The following is a 16,607-nucleotide window of genomic DNA, read 5'->3' as shown; positions in this document are numbered from 1 at the left end:
CTATCCTTTCTTCACCTTCTATCTACCAAAAAAAGCAAAACTTTAGGATCCTCTTATGTATCTGTTTCCAACTTGCAAAATCTGCGAAGTGTTCCTTTCATCCTTTGGAAATTATATCCATAACTGCCCCTTTCCCTCCACCACTCACCCCAGCAATCAGTTGATCCCACCTCAGGAGATATTTAATTGAATCTGCTTTTCTCTAACACTAACATTTCCAATAATTTTTAATTCATATTCATTTATTTCCCTCCTTTAGTTATGAGTACTGCAAGAATATTGATTTTATTTTTTTTCACTGCTAATGCATTGTATTTCAGCTATATTATATGTTAAGCAGTTGGGTGGCCAGACTGGAACCCAAACACCACTCAGAAAAGTACCATTCGTAGATATATAGAGAAATAGAGTACAAATCCCTATTAAAGAGTTTTCAAATGATTTTTTTTTTAAACAGCACAATTCAAAGTTGATTGCTTTCCATACATTTTCTAGGGTATTTGCAAAGAAAATATTCCAAGTGCTGAAGCAAATTTTATTATATTTAAAAATATATAATCCACCTGGACTAAAATGAAGAAGAAAATTCAACTATTAGAGAAGAAATTTTTCACAATTATGCATTCACATACCTTTATATAAGCATTTGGAAAAATATGCCATAATTTTGCCACTAATGTACAGAGTTTTCCAAATTTGTGCTTGAAAAGGTTTAGAATCTACTATACTCTATTAATAAAGAGTATTCAATTCAACACAAATATATGTAAGTCATCTAGATAAGACTATATTCCTTCAGTGAACATAATATGATAGTATAACTGCCCTACATATTTGTTTATACAATATGAAAAATGTGAAACAAAGTTATTACTTTAAAACTATGACTATACAATGCATTAAATGGCTAATGAAGAATATTTTTTGAAGAACATTAATTTGCACTGTTAATGAAGGCCAGATTCCTTTTCTCTTGATCTAATAAGTTGTTTATTGTGGTGTTTCTCCAAGTAGAGTCTGTGGAGATAGTCTCAGGGTCAATGAGTTCTCTGTGAGAATCTTTTAACTTTGTGTTTTTACTTTGATATAATTAAAAAATAATAGGCCAGGTGCAGTGACTCACGACTGTAATCCCAGCACTTTGGGAGGCCAAGGCGAGAGGATCACAAGGTCAAGATATCAAGGCCATCCTGGCCAACATGGTAAAACCCCATCTCTACTAAAAATACAAAAATTAGTTGGGCATGGTGGTGTGTGCCTGTAGTTCCACCTACTTGGGAGACTGAGGCTGGAGAATTGCTTGAACCCAGGAGGCAGAGGTTGCAGTAAGCCAAGATCATGACACTGCATTCCAGCCTAGGCAACAGAGTGACACTCTATCTCTAAATAAATTAATTAAATAATGTAATATAGTATACTCTGGATTATCTGAGCACTCATGCAATTTCTCTGTGTTTGTGTTTACTTTTGTAATCTCATGCATAATAAGTAAAGGTCAGATAAGTTTATGGTACATTGTATAATAGAAATTGAAGGCTCTATGAAAGTTCAATCACTAATATGTGACAAGAGAATTGAGGTACCACTGAGAACATGTCACCAAACTCAAAGCCCCAGGGTCACAGCATCAAACACGTTTTGCAATCAGTCATTCAGCTCCAGCAAAACAATATCAGTCACAATATTAAATTAATATTGTCATGTTGTGCTTGATTGGCTTTGTGGGTTTGTTCTTACTTATACTGTCTACAACTCAGATTTGGCTTTATGTACTAAGTTGTAAAAAGAGGATATTAAGTCCTAGGCTTAATAATACATTAAAATAAAAATAATTTAAGTCAATACCAAAAGTGTGTAAAAATGTTTTGTCTTTACAAAGCATTTATATGCCTCACTATCTGACGAAAAAGAAATGCCAATTTGGTTTCTTAGAGGCTTTTTTCTCTTAAAGAAAAATATAAAAGATGCAAAAGATGTCAACAGGAATCCTATTGCACTGTTTAGATCAATTCTGCAGTGATGATTTAATCAAAGTTCTAATTAAACAAACACCCCCAGCACTTCTACAGGCAGTACATAAAACATGAAAACCACTCTGGTAAACCAACCACAATTCCCAGCACTGGGCAATGTTCCAGCTAACCTTTACAGTTTCATTGATCAATATATACTGAAAGCCAATCAATATATGTGAAGGTCTCATAGAGAACTTGCTAAATATCCCAGGAATGGTACAAGGACATGAGACCATTGCAATAGCTGGGTCTGTTTTAAAAATATCTACGTCACTCAACCAAAGGAGCCATATACATTTAAAAAGAAAAAAAATTCCTAGATTTTCTTCTAGGGTTTTTATGGTGTTAGGTCTTATGTTTAAGTCTTTAATCCATCTGGAGTTAATTTTAGTGTAAGGCATCAGGAAGGGGTCCAGTTTCTGCTTTCTGCACATGGCTAGCCAGTTTTTCCAACACCATTTATTAAACAGGGAATCATTTCCCCATTGCTTGTTTTTTTCAGGTTTGTCAAAGATCGGATGGTTGTAGATATGTTGTGTTGCCTCCAAGGCCTCTGTTCTATTCCATTGGTCTATATCTCTGTTTTGGTACCAGTACCATGCTGTTTTGATTACTGTAGCCCTGTAGTATAGTTTGAAGTCCGGTAGTGTGATGCCTCCTGCTGTGTTCTTTTTGCTTAGAATTTACTTGGCTATGTGGGCTCTCTTTTAGTTCCATATGAAGTTTAAGGTGGTTTTTTCCAGTTCTGTGAAGAAGGTCATTGGTAGTTTGATGGGAATTGCGTTGAATCTGTAAATTACTTTGGGCAGTATGGACATTTTCATTGATTCTTCCTAACCATGAACATGGAATATTTCTCCATCTGTTTGTGTCTTCTCTTATTTCGTTGAGCAGTGGTTTGTAGTTCTCCTTGAAGAGGTCCTTTACGTTCCCTGTTAGTTGTATTCCAGGCAAAACCATTCAGGACATAGGCGTAGGCAAGGACTTCATGATCAAAACACCAAAAGCATTGGCAACAAAAGCCAAAATAGACAAATGGGACCTAATTAAACTCCACAGCTTCTGCACGGCAAAAGAAACAGTCATTAGAGTGAATCGGCAACCAACAGAATGGGAAAAAGTTTTTGCAGTCTACCCATCTGAAAAAGGGCTGATATCCAGAATTTACAAAGAACTAAAACAGATCTACTAGAAAAAAGCAAACAAGCCCATTCAAAAGTGGGTGAAGGATATGAACAGACACTTTACAAAAGAAGACATACATGAGGCCAACAAACATATGAAAAAATGCTCATCATCACCAGTCATTAGAGAAATGCAAATCAAAACTACATTGAGATACCATCTCACACCAGTTAGAATGGCGATCATTAAAAAATCTGTAGACAACAGATGCTGGAGAGGATGTGGAGAAATAGGAACACTTTTACACTGTTGGTGGGAGTATAAATTAGTTCAACCATTGTGGAACAGTGTGGTGATTCCTTAAGGACCTAGAAATAGAAATTCCATTTGACCCAGCAATCCCATTACTGGGTATATGTCCAAAGGATGATAAATCATTCTACTATAAGGACACATGCACACGAATGTTCATTGCAGCACTGTTTACAATAGCAAAGACCTGGAACCAACCCAAATGCCTATCGATGATAGACTGGACAGGGAAAATGTGGCACACATACACCATGGAATATTATGCAGCCATCAAAAACGATGAGTTTGTGTCCTTTGTAAGGACATGGATGAACCTGGAAACCATCATTCTCAGCAAACTGACACAAGAGCAGAAAATCAAACACCACATGTTCTCACTCATAGGCGGGTGTTGAACAATGAGAACACATGGACACAGGGAGGGGAGCACTGCACACTGGGGTCTGTTGGAGGGAAAGGTGGGAGGGACGGGGGTGTGGGGAGGCGGGGAGAGATAGCATGGGGAGAAATGCCAGATATAGGTGAAGGGGAGGAAGGCAGCAAATCACACTGCCATGTGTGTACCTATGCAACAATATTGCATGTTCTTCACATGTACCCCAAAACCTAAAATGCAATTAAAAAAAGAAAAATTCACAAATACAATGCATACGCTAGTAACTAATAAACAAAGCAAACACAGATCATATGTGCGAAGAATTCATGATAAATATTCTTAAATATATCAAATTTCCCATAAAACCTATACATGATAAACCTCATATTATTCAACTTTGTAATGGAAATGAAATGCTTTTAAATCAAGTATGGCATGAGAAAATCAACAATCAATATCTCCAATGTCTCTAATCTTGACAGTAATTCTACTGAATGCAACATTTATTGATTTATTCAAATTCATTTTACTGAACTATTACATATAGCTACACAGTGCACAAATGTTAGCATAAAACTTCCAAATAAATTAATTTAGTGGCGTCATTTTTCACAGCTACATATTAATCTATTTCAAAAAATCTTACATGAAAAATACTTTGTCTTATATACTCAAAATGTGGTTCTAAAATATTAATTTCCATCACTTTAGCCACTCAGTGTCCTTCAATTTAAGTTAGTTAGCTTTATCCTCTACCTGTTATGGAAATTATGCTAGGTCACATGATTTTATAGTTTCATATGTTAATTTTTAAAGGTCAGAAACAGAAAGTTTTTGATGCATTCAGTTGTCCTTACCCTGCTATATAACAGGTACAAGTGTTCATTGTGACCAGTTCTCCTCACCTCACTTGTAAGGACACTTTTATTCTATTCTCTTCCTCCTAAACTTTGCCTCTCTCCTCTGTCTTCTTCCTTTATTCACCAACGATCTTTCTTTATTGTTTCCTACTTAATTGGTCTTGTTGGCCTAGAACTTAAGCCAACAAAAGCGGTCAGTTTTGTCCTCGGGGTGCGCATCTTCATTTTTAGCTATGTTAAATCCACCTCCTGGATAAATGTTCTTCAGACCTTCAAGGAACACCTGTGGAAAGGTTACATATGTATGGGGCACACGCTTCTATTTTTATTACATGACCCAACTTCTACATCACTTCCACAGTGAAGCCTTCTCTTAACTACTGTCGCCAGGTTGGTCCGTGCTAAAAATGTAGGAAGCTTTGTTGTTACATTGTCACACTACATTCAATAGCTTTTGTGTATTTCTCACTGGGCAAACTATAAACTCCTTAAATTCAAGAATCATGTTTTACTTCATCTTTATGACCCCACTGTCTAATCCAATAAATAATACACAATAAGAATTTAGTATGTGTCTGAGGAATACATCACTGAAGAAGCCTTTGTTCTTAATCTCTAGCGTGCCACCTACGAGACTTCATTTTCTGCAATTATTTATTTCCCTGGAACAGGTTACAATTATTTACATGTAAGATCTGATATTTATTTTACCTGTGAAATGAAAGAGTATTTGTGGCAGGAACTCCTAGCTCCCCATCAAGATCCCTCCAACTACACTACTTTTTCCAGCCTTCCTAGCAGCTGATGGGCAAATGGGATGTGTGTGGAAGGCATATATGATATTTCTCTGTGTGGATATTAAAATAGCATGCCCATTCCTCTACATCCTCTTCCACTTTCCCAAGAGTTGAGTCATACATATCTTTGACTCAGCTTCAATGATCCAGATGAAGGCAATGAGCTAGAAGATGAAGGTGCAATAAGATTTAATAATCCTGGGTCATGTTAAACTAAACCTCATCATCTTTAGATTATTATGTAAGAGAAATACATTTTTCAAAAAATTTAAGCCACTATATTACTGTACATCCTTATTTTAGCAGCTTAGCCTTTGACCAAACATTTAAAAATTTAGGTGAATGGGGAATAGTGTATCAATTATTAAGTAAATGTTTAATGATGAAAATCATCTTTAAAGTATATGTGTGTGTGTAAAAGAAAGAGAACTAAAGTACAACAACAGATAATCTTCTTTTCCCAGAATTCTAGTTGAAAATTATACAGAAACAATTTCCTAGAATGGTCACAAAAGACCTGAAAGCATGGAAGGGAAGCAGGGCATTTACAGGTAATGGCTGTAAAATAGGCTCAATCAGATGTCTTTCAAACACACTGGATGTAACCAGGGATCCAAGACCAGGCACATATGCAGAATAGCTTCCAGAATCTCATGGTGCAGACTATCTATCCCATCCCTTCATTTCCCACATGCAAATAAATACTGCTGTTCTAAGGGGATTTAAGTTATGGGGTGCCTATTCTTTTGTCATCTCCCTGTTTCCAATCTTACTCACTACAGTCACTTCATCTTCAGAGATGCCAAAGTGATTTCTTTGACAATATGGACCTTCCCATCATCCTTAGAATCAGATACAGTCTGACCATGCCCTGCAAGGTTCTACGTGATCCGACTCCTGGATACTACCCTAACCTCACTTTCTACCATTCTCTTCTCATCATCAGTCTCCTGTAATTCTCAAACTTCTGGAGGCTCACACCTATAATTCCAACACTTTGGGAGGCTGAGGCAGAAGGCTTGCTTAAGCCCAGGAGTTTGAGACCAGCCTGAAATACAGCGAGATATCATCTCTGCAAACATAAAATAAAATGAAATAAAATAAAAGACAAATGACCATTAAGCACAGGATAAGAAATTCACCTTCATTTGTCATTAGGGGAAAATAATTTAAATCACAATGCAATACCATTACACATTCACCATAAAGGGCAAAACTGGAAAGGTCTGTAACTGTCAACACCAATGACAGCTGGCATTCTCATACACTGCAGATAGGAATATAAATTAGTACAGCAACTCTGGAAAACTGTTTGGCACTATCTACTCATGTCCAATGTGTGCATAGCCTATGAACAATTCATCTTACTCCTAAGCACATGACCAACACAAATGCATAAATATTGGCAATGAAATTTGCCTACAAACATATTCGTAGCAACATTATTTATAATAGCCCCAAACCAGACATTACCCAAATAACCAAACTACAACCTCTTGCAATGAAATGAGTGGAACTCAACAGAAAGTTGAGTGAAAAAATCCAGACACAAAAGAGTACACTGTATTATTCAATTTGTATAAAGCTCAAAAGCAGGTAAACCTTCAAATGTCTGAATAGCAATCATGTGGGGGCTAAGAAATGACTAAACAGCGACATAACAAGGGCTTCTAGGGGCCTGGAAATACTCTGCTTATCTGCTTATATGGATTTATTCTGTTTGTGAAAATCTAACAAAATTTATTTTTGTGATCTGTTCTCCTATATGAACGTATATATTAGTAAAAGTTCAAAAAATTTCATCCTAGGAAAAAAATGCATGAACGACTACAACTTCTATCTCATACTAGCATCATTCTCCTATTTACCAAGCATGGAAAGGTAATTTAACTTACAGAGATACACTTTTTAGTGGCACTGGCTATACTATAAATGAAGTTTTTATTGTTTATTTAGGAAATTTAAGGCACGAAAACAAAGAATGCAAGCTGCTGCATCCTTTCCCCTGAACAAAACAACCATCGACAGGGCTGAATTTCTGCATGTCCTGGTTTTTGTGTCGTAAGTGTTTTCTTAAGGCAATACTGATATGACAGATGAAGAAATGTCAGATTATCTTACTCTGACATATGTCTGAATAGATGGAATACAGACTTTGAAGAAAATATCCCAGAGGGCAGGGGTTGGGAGAATGAATTATCATGGGACATGGCCCTTGATTTCAGACTAATTTTCTCCTTAAATTATTTGACCTTTATAATTACAACTACTGCCATAATTATATTTCAAAAAGTTACCTTTAGTTAAGATAATAGGCACTTACAGTTTGAATTAAATCAGGAAAATTTAGTACACAATTGGTTTTGTCAATTTTCCCAGTATACATGTATTCATGAAAATTGCTCAAGTGCCCTTCAGGGGTCACATTCTTATTTAGTGAATACATAAAAATTCTTAATTGTTGAAATAAAAAATAGAGCACACTTACCACACACAGAAGTAAATTCAAAACAAAATTAGTGGTCAAAATAAATACGGTGATACTTTAAAATGACTTGTGCTCTCTTTCTCTCTCTCCATATATATATATGATATATCATATATCATATATATCATATATATATCATATATATATGATATACATACACATATAAATAGACTCTCACACATAACTTATTTCACTGAGGCTTAATATGGCAACAACTAACTTGAAAAGAGCTAACAAGAGCAAGGATACAATGAAAACATACATGTCTTCCATAATGCAGATCTTCTGAGTTATAAGTGTGGGAAATCCAAGCAGGATGCATTCATCTTGAACTAGCAAGCTGAATGTAAATAAGTTAAAATCCTTCACAGATAGAATTGGAATTTACTTGGAAAGTAGCCAATTCCATTACTAATATAATTTAAATCTAAGACGTTTCTGCAATAAACGAAGGTAGATTCACTTAGAAATTTCAAAAAGTATTTCATTTATTCATTCTTTCACTGTATCATTCTTTATTCAACAACTATTCACTACATATAAGGGACTTTTCTGCAAATAAAAAGTCACTGCCCTTATGGAACTTACATTCTAGAAGAGAAAATGACACTAAAGAAGGCAGATAAATAAAATATAAGGAATGATACTGAGTAATCAATGTTAAATTTAAAAAGAAAGTGAAAAAATAAATTTATGAAGTGGTGTGGAAAGGAACATTTATATTTAATATGGCCAGAAAATATCTCACTGAGAACAGAACATTCAGGTAACATAGACCATAAGATATCTGGAGGAAAAATTATTTCAAGCAGAGGGTAGACAATCAGGATAATTTTAGGCATTGATTCTTCCAGAAATCTCCCTAGATTCTATTTACCTGTGGTTAACTTGGCTGCCTTGACATGTGTTCCTACAGAATATAACATTAAGCCCTATCATGACCCTTATTCGGTTATATTGAGATTGCCTGTTTGCATGTTTTTTTTTAAATCTCCTTGACAATAAGAAACTGGTTCATTTATTTTGTATATCTTATTTCTATCAGGATTTGGCATACAAAACAAATATTTATTGAATGAATGATGGATCTTGAACTATGTCCAAATCTCTGTACAAAATCCTTAATAAAGGGATATTTAAAATATTCTCAGATCTATAGAAAAGATGATAGTTGTAGAAAACCTGTGCTTCTAAATAATTCTTTAAAATTTTCAAATCTTCCATGTTACTAAGACAAGGTAGCCTAAAATGTGTTGGCTCACTAATTAAATAAGAAACACAAACTAACTGAATCAAGTATTATCTAGTCAGAAACTTGTGGTAGAAATGAAACATGGGAGAGGAAAACAAGTAACGTACAAAGGCACTTCTCTATGTTTGTTCTCAATGCATTAACCCATTAAAGCTTTCTTTCTCTGTCTTCTCTACCTAGCAAAATAAAGGCCACAGGGAATCAGAAGCAGGTAATCAAAGCAGCACACAATGCTTCTCTCTCTTTCCTAACAGTTCTTCCTTTAGTACCTTAGAGAAGAAAAGCCTGGGGAATCAGAGGCTGTCAGCAGGTGAGAAAAACAATCCTTTTATGTATTTTGATGTCAGGCTAAACTGAAACCAGGGAACCAGCACAAACACTGAAAGGGTTTGAAAGTCCACACTCAATATTAGAAAATCAAGATGACTTAGCAGAAAAGCTTCTAAGCAAAACATAAATGTATAATTGTCATATGCACTTATGTAATTAATTGAAAACCAACAGAAAATGAGAATGGCAACAACTTGTCTTATGTTTCCCTAAAGCTTTCTCCTTGACTCAGATGTTTATGTATTAACTTCAATATGTGAATATAGGTACTATTTTTACAATATGTAAATAAACTTACATATTTGTATACTAATAAAAATTTGCCAGTATAGTCACGAGAATGCAGCAATATGCCAAAATCACAGACACAATTTTTAATCATAGATTAAACATCTTCTAAAAGCTGAAAATGCAATCCTAAAACAAAACATAGATTTTAATAGGTTTTCAGGAAATCAACATTATCTCTTATAATAGAACATAGCCTCATAAGAATAACAAGCTCATTTGGTAACAGAGGGCCTTTCTTACTCCCAATGTGAGATCTGTCTCTGAATACTTACACAAAAATAGTTTTCAGTTACAGACTGAAAAAAAATACCAAACAACATATTTGCAGCATTATTATTTTTTGTCTTGCACTGCCCAGCAGTTGAACTCCATTCTTACTAGACCGAAATTCCCCTTGTTTGCATCCTAGAGGGAGACAGGGCCCCAGTTTTGGGGTACATGTGAAGAACATGCAAGATTGTTGCATAGGTACACACCTGGCAGTGTGATTTGCTACCTTACCCCCTTCACCTATATCTGGCATTTCTCCCCATGCTATCTCTCCCCAACTCTCCACCCCCCGCTGTCCCTCCCCTATTTCCCCCCAACAGAACCCAGTGTGTGATGCTCCCCTCCCTGTGTCCATGCGTTCTCATTGTTCAACACCCGCCTATGAGTGAGAACATGGGGTGTTTGATTTTCTGTTCTTGTGTCAGTTTGCTGAGAATGATGGTTTCCAGATTCATCCATGTCCCTACAAAGGACACGAACTCATCGTTTTTGGCTGCATAATATTCCATGGTGTATATGTGCCACATTTTCCCTGTCCAGTCTATCATCGATAGGCATTTGGGTTGGTTCCAGGTCTTTGCTATTGTAAACAGCGCTGCAATGAACATTCGTGTGCATGTGTCCTTATAGTAGAATGATTTATCATCCTTTGGACATATACCCAGTAATGGGATTGCTGGATCAAATGGAATTTCTATTTCTAGGTCCTTAAGGAATCACCACACTGTTCCACAACGGTTGAACTAATTTATACTCCCACCAACAGTGTAAAAGTGTTCCTATTTCTCCACATCCTCTCCAGCATCTGTTGTCTACAGGTTTTTTAATGATCGCCATTCTAACTGGTGTGAGATGGTATCTCAATGTAGTTTTGATTTGCATTTCTCTAATGACTGGTGATGATGAGCATTTTTTCATATGTTTGTTGGCCTCATGTATGTCTTCTTTTGTAAAGTGTCTGTTCATATCCTTCACCCACTTTTGAATGGGCTTGTTTGCTTTTTTCTAGTAGATCTGTTTTAGTTCTTTGTAAATTCTGGATATCAGCCCTTTTTCAGATGGGTAGACTGCAAAAACTTTTTCCCATTCTGTTGGTTGCCGATTCACTCTAATGACTGTTTCTTTTGCTGTGCAGAAGCTGTGGAGTTTAATTAGATCCCATTTGTCTATTTTGGCTTTTGTTGCCAATGCTTTTGGTGTTTTGGTCATGAAGTCCTTGCCTATGCCTATGTCCTGAATGGTTTTGCCTAGATTTTCTTTTAGGGTTATTATGGTGTTAGGTCTTATGTTTAAGTCTTTAATCCATCCGGAGTCAATTTTAGCGTAAGGTGTCAGGAAGGGGTCCAGTTTCTGCTTTCTGCACATGGCTAGCCAGTTTTTCCAACACCATTTATTAAACAGGGACTCCTTTCCCTATTGCTTGTTTTTGTCAGGTTTGTCAAAGATCAAGTGGCTGTAGATATGTTGCACTGTTTATGAGGCCTCTGTTCTGTTCCATTGGTCTATATCTCTGTTTTGGTACCACTACCATGCTGTTTTGATTACTGTAGCCTTGTAGTATAGTTTGAAGTCCGGTAATGTGATGCCTCCTGCTTTGTTCTTTTTGCTTAGAATTTACTTGGCTATGTGGGCTCTCTTTTGGTTCCATATGAAGTTTAAGGTGGTTTTTTTTCCAGTTCTGCGAAGAAGGTCATTGGTAGCTTGATGGGGATAGCATTGAATCTGTAAATTACTTTGGGCAGTATGGCCATTTTCAAGATATTGATTCTTCCTAACCAAGAACATGGAATGTTTCTCCATCTGTTTGTGTCCTCTCTTATTTCGTTGAGCAGTGGTTTGTAGTTCTCCTTGAAGAAGTCCTTTATGTTCCTTGTTAGTTGTATTCCTAGGTATTTTATTCTTTGTAGCAATTGTGAATAGCAGTTCGTTCTTGATTTGGCCCTCTTTAAGACTGTTATTGGTGTATAGGAATGCTTGTGATTTCTGCACATTGATTTTGTATCCTGAGACTTTGCTGAGGTTGCTTACCAGTTACAGAAGATTTTGGGCTGAGACGATGGAGTCTTCTAGATATACAATCATGTCGTCTGCAAATAGAGACAATTTGACTTCATCCTTCCCTATTTGAATACCCTTTATTTCTTTTTCTTGCCTGAATGCTCTGGCTTGACTAGTTGTTTAGGCAACTCACCTAAGTTTGGCCAACTAGGTGCTATATGGTAGACGCCCTGACAGTGATGACTTGACTTGACCATACCCTGAGAAAGACCCTGTATGGCAGTCACACCTGAATGTGCTCAGAGTTCTGAGCTAAAGAATACAAATCCAGAAGTGGCCAATCCACAAATCCATTCCTTATTTTTGAGGAATATCTCAGCTCTATCCAGTCCAGGATCAAGGCCCTTTGTTTTAGGTTCCGTGAAAGTTGCCAGGTGGAGACTGTCACAGCAATCATGCTAAGTGAAGATGCTATAGGAACTGCATGCTTGGCCGGGCGTGGTGGCTCACGTTTGTAATCCTAGCACTTTGGGAGGCCGAGGTGGGTGGATCACCGGAGGTCAGGAGTTCAAGACCAGCCTGGCCATCATGGTGAAACCCCATCTTAAAAAAAAAAAGAAAGAAAGAAAGAAAGAAAGAAACTGCATGCTTTTGGCAAGTTGTGCTGTTCTTCTGCCCAGCCTGCCACCAGTGGACTTTCCCCTGTATGTAAGGCCCGAGTAAAACTCCATGTCTTGTATGCTGGCTCTGGGTCTCTTCTTTGACCTCTTAAACCTGGTGCCATCCCCACTGGAATCCATAGGAGGTCAGCACAATGGATTTTCCTACTCTGTCTTTCAACCTAGAAGATTGACTCAAGGCAGTGAGTCAAGTTACTGGACAATTTGTGAGTTCTTCTTAACTCCTCATCACTGCTCTTTCTCCCTTAGGGTGTACCATTTTTCTAAGCCTGGCTCTTCAATATTCCTTTTTTGTAAGTTCTTTTTTTATGTTTAAATCAGCTGATGTTGGAATTTGTTGCTACAACCAGGCTGATAACCACTAAGCAAGCTGGTGTAAGCTTTTCTCTCTTATTTGCAGGAACTCAGGACTGGAAAGGTAATGGTTTTGTCTAAGTGCCTTTCTTGAAATTTCTTGCAAGTCAAAATAACAACTTCTTGATGCAAATGAATATAATTTCAAAGAGTCAGGGAGAGTTGACGAAACTTTCTAAAAATGGAATGGAATCCTTAAATGGGTTCAAAAAGCAAAAGGAGAGAATGCAATTTTAAAAGCCTTCATTTCAAAGCAAATGCTTCCAAACCCTAGCATGACAGACTCTGCTCAACTTCTGCTTCTCAACCAGTGGCAAACTTGCCACTCAGCAGACATTAGCCATGAATGCAGACACTGCAACTCAGGGAGGTGGGGGTGTGTTATCAGCATCAAGGAGGCAGAAATGCTAGTAAATATCGTGCCATGTACATGGCAACACCCATGACAAAATATTTTCTGATCCAAAATATCGATAGTGCCAAAGTTGAGAAACCCTGCCTTACACCATTACCTCTCTTTAAATCATATATAAGTAAAGTTCCACAGTTTGAATAACTTTCCCACAGTTCACAATTCCCAAATACTTTTTATAATTACTTCTGAAACCTTATTTCTACCCTAATGTTAATAAAAGAGAAAAATAACTCATCTCTTAATGTCACGGTCCACCTAAGAACTACACAAATGGGAAAGAATTCAAAAGAGCAAATAAGCCAAAGGAATGAAATATATTCAAAGAACATATACAAAGGCCTGGGAGTGTCTAAAGGAGAACATCCAGGGTGAAAAAAAGGGTTGTGTCCATGGCCAAGAATTTTGGAAAATGAAGGTTGGAAGGAATGCTATGACCAGATTCCAAAGCATCTTAGACACCACAGCAATCTGGATTTTATTCTCTGGATAACAGCATTTTTTAAGAAATACATTTTTAAGTGTCATAGAGAGAAACATGTTGTTTCTTAGGAAGAACACTCTGGTGGTCATCTAACATGAGCAGAGTCTGGTGACAGGGAAGACAGGGGACTCTTTCAAAAATACAAGATCTGGAGAGGAGCTAAAGGTGATGGTAATGTGAATGAAGAGCCAAGATCAGGGGAAGATTGACACATTCTCAGAATTTGCCATTCTCTCCCTATAAAATCAGCATCATTTAGCACTGTAAAACATAAACTGAAGGCTATAAAAACTGTCTACATGAGTTAACACCCCTGTATTCATTTCCAGTGCATATCAAAAGAGAAACATGGCAACATATTTCAATGCATTAAGAGAATTCAAGGCTCTACAATGAGAATGTATGCTATTTGATTTCTATATGACTTCCAATATATATAAAAGTTTATGACATTACCTGCTCCAGAACTTCTTTATAGGTAAACGCTGCTTTAGTGTTTGTAACAGGACTGTCATAGATGATGGCAATCTTATCCCCTTTACCATTTTCAATGTGACGATCAATGGCATTGTAACAAATGTTAAGCATTCCTTCCACAAACCTGAAAAATAATTGAAAAGTAAAAATGAATGATTGCTTTGAAAATATATTGTCACTTAACTAAGTTATATTTCTTGTTTGGTAGAGCTGGCCTTGAAACAATGTTTCCTGGTGCATTCTATGTCAGGTAATGACATCTGTAAGCTAGATATTTAAGATGGCACACAGTGTACTTTTTTATTTTAATAAATATGTATTTTGATGTCTCATATATATACATCTCACACTTCCAGCTGATGACTTTGTGGATTTTATTGCTTAGAATAAAACTAGAGTAGACATCACAAAAGTCGCCCTTTTTACCCAGATGAAATAAATTGTATGTAAGTGTAGTGAGAGGCACTGGGGATTGTGAAAGGGCAAATGGCAGATGTCTGAAGTTTTGGTGCCTGCTACAAATAGAACAACTTACTGAAAAATTCTTTTCTTCTCTGAAAGAGCTATATGTATTTTTTATTTCAGTTAAATGTGATGCCTTCAATTTCACAAAGAATAGATAATCTTTCTGCACATTTGAAATGCTTCACAATTTGAACAAAGAAGGGACATTCATATAAAATATTTTTATAAACCTTTGCAATTCAGTGCTCTTCATCTCTTAATTGATCAGTGTTTTCCTTTGAAAACACAGACATCATGTAGATACATGGAATAACTGTTTAAGGAAATATAACTCATTTTTCCAAAAGAAAAAGCTTTACATACACCACGTTTTTAGTAAAATGGGGATTAGAATAAAATATGCAAGTATAGTAATGGTCCATTTCTTCCAAAGTCAGACTACCAAATACTGTAACAATGCAAAATAACAGTAAAGTATATTGAAGCAAGAAGAAACGCTCTTTTTAAATAGCTGAGTATCACTTTCAGGTATTTGCTTAAAGAGCCCTGTGTGAAATGAAGCAGTGGATTAAAAGTAGCTATAGAGATAGTGGCAGCACTAAAAAATAATAGCCACAGAAAGCAGCAGGAGGAAGAATCATTTAATCAGGGTCAAATGGTCCTATGTATTTCAATACTAGCGAATTTGACTACCTACAGCTAGCACAGAAGTAATTAATATCATGATTCTGATTTCCTATGTGATTGATCTCATGTTTGTTCAAAAACAGTACCTCTTCCCAATGCCCTACTTTTAGTAAAAGTATTTTGTCTCTTCCCCTTGACCCTTCCTCCATGGGTGGAAACTATGTCTCTTGATTTGGGGCTCATTCATGTACTTGCTTTGGCTCATGCAAAGTCAGCAGACATGATGTAAGCAGAGGCTAGCTCTTCTGCACCACTACCTTCTCCAGGAACAGTCTCCCAGGGTATAACTCCTCCCTCCTCAACATGGCACCAAGAATGAACATCTGCAGGTGGAAACAGAGGCCAAAAGCAGCAGGGAGCCCACCTCAGCTAGATTCATGTATTCAAGCAATGCTCCCAAACACCCCCAACTTAGATCAGCTGATGCCTTGACAACCTGCAAATACATGGAAATAAACTCCAAATAGTTTGTGCTACAGAGATTTTTCTGGTTCCTGGTTATACAGTATAATTGTAGCCATCAGTATCTAACACACTAAAAGGTAAAGTTGTCATTCTGTGGTAGAAATAAGGAAAGATGTTTTATAGAATTTCCCACGAAATCTGTGTCTTTCTTCCTGAAAAAAAAAAAAAAAAAATTCTGACAGGGGAACTATTTACTTGCTAGAATACTTCTTGATAACATCATTCTCTTTTCCTTTATGACTTCTACTATTCTTTGTGATCAATATTCAATTATGTTCATGATATTTTACCCAAAAAAGGGGCTTCCCTCAATTCTACAGAATTCACTTTGTCATTTATTTGCATTATTCTTCTACTTCTTTGCTGGTTCTTTTTCAGTATGTTTGTGGAATCTTGTTTTCTTCATCTTTTATTGGCTGTGATATCTCACGTTCCATATGCATCCCTTTGCTCACACAACAGTTTCTCC

The 16,607-nt window shown here is 36.5% G+C and overlaps 1 protein-coding gene across 1 annotated transcript in view; it reads right to left on the bottom strand.

The window, feature by feature from the left end:
- The window catches only part of ACSS3 (acyl-CoA synthetase short chain family member 3), a 161,131-nt gene that overhangs the window by 118,126 nt on the left and 26,398 nt on the right, over positions 1 to 16,607 (bottom strand). Inside the window, exon 2 of the mRNA XM_032296849.1 lies at positions 14,501 to 14,645. Within this exon, the coding sequence (XP_032152740.1) occupies positions 14,501 to 14,645 (145 nt within the window). The remainder of the gene's footprint in view (positions 1 to 14,500; positions 14,646 to 16,607) is intronic.

Source organism: Sapajus apella, unplaced genomic scaffold, assembly GCF_009761245.1.
Source record: "Sapajus apella isolate SASKATOON/1434 unplaced genomic scaffold, GSC_monkey_1.0 scaffold2, whole genome shotgun sequence".
NCBI lineage: Eukaryota > Metazoa > Chordata > Mammalia > Primates > Cebidae > Sapajus > Sapajus apella.
Note: the sequence above shows the minus strand (reverse complement) of the source record. Positions and strands in the feature narration are given on the sequence as shown.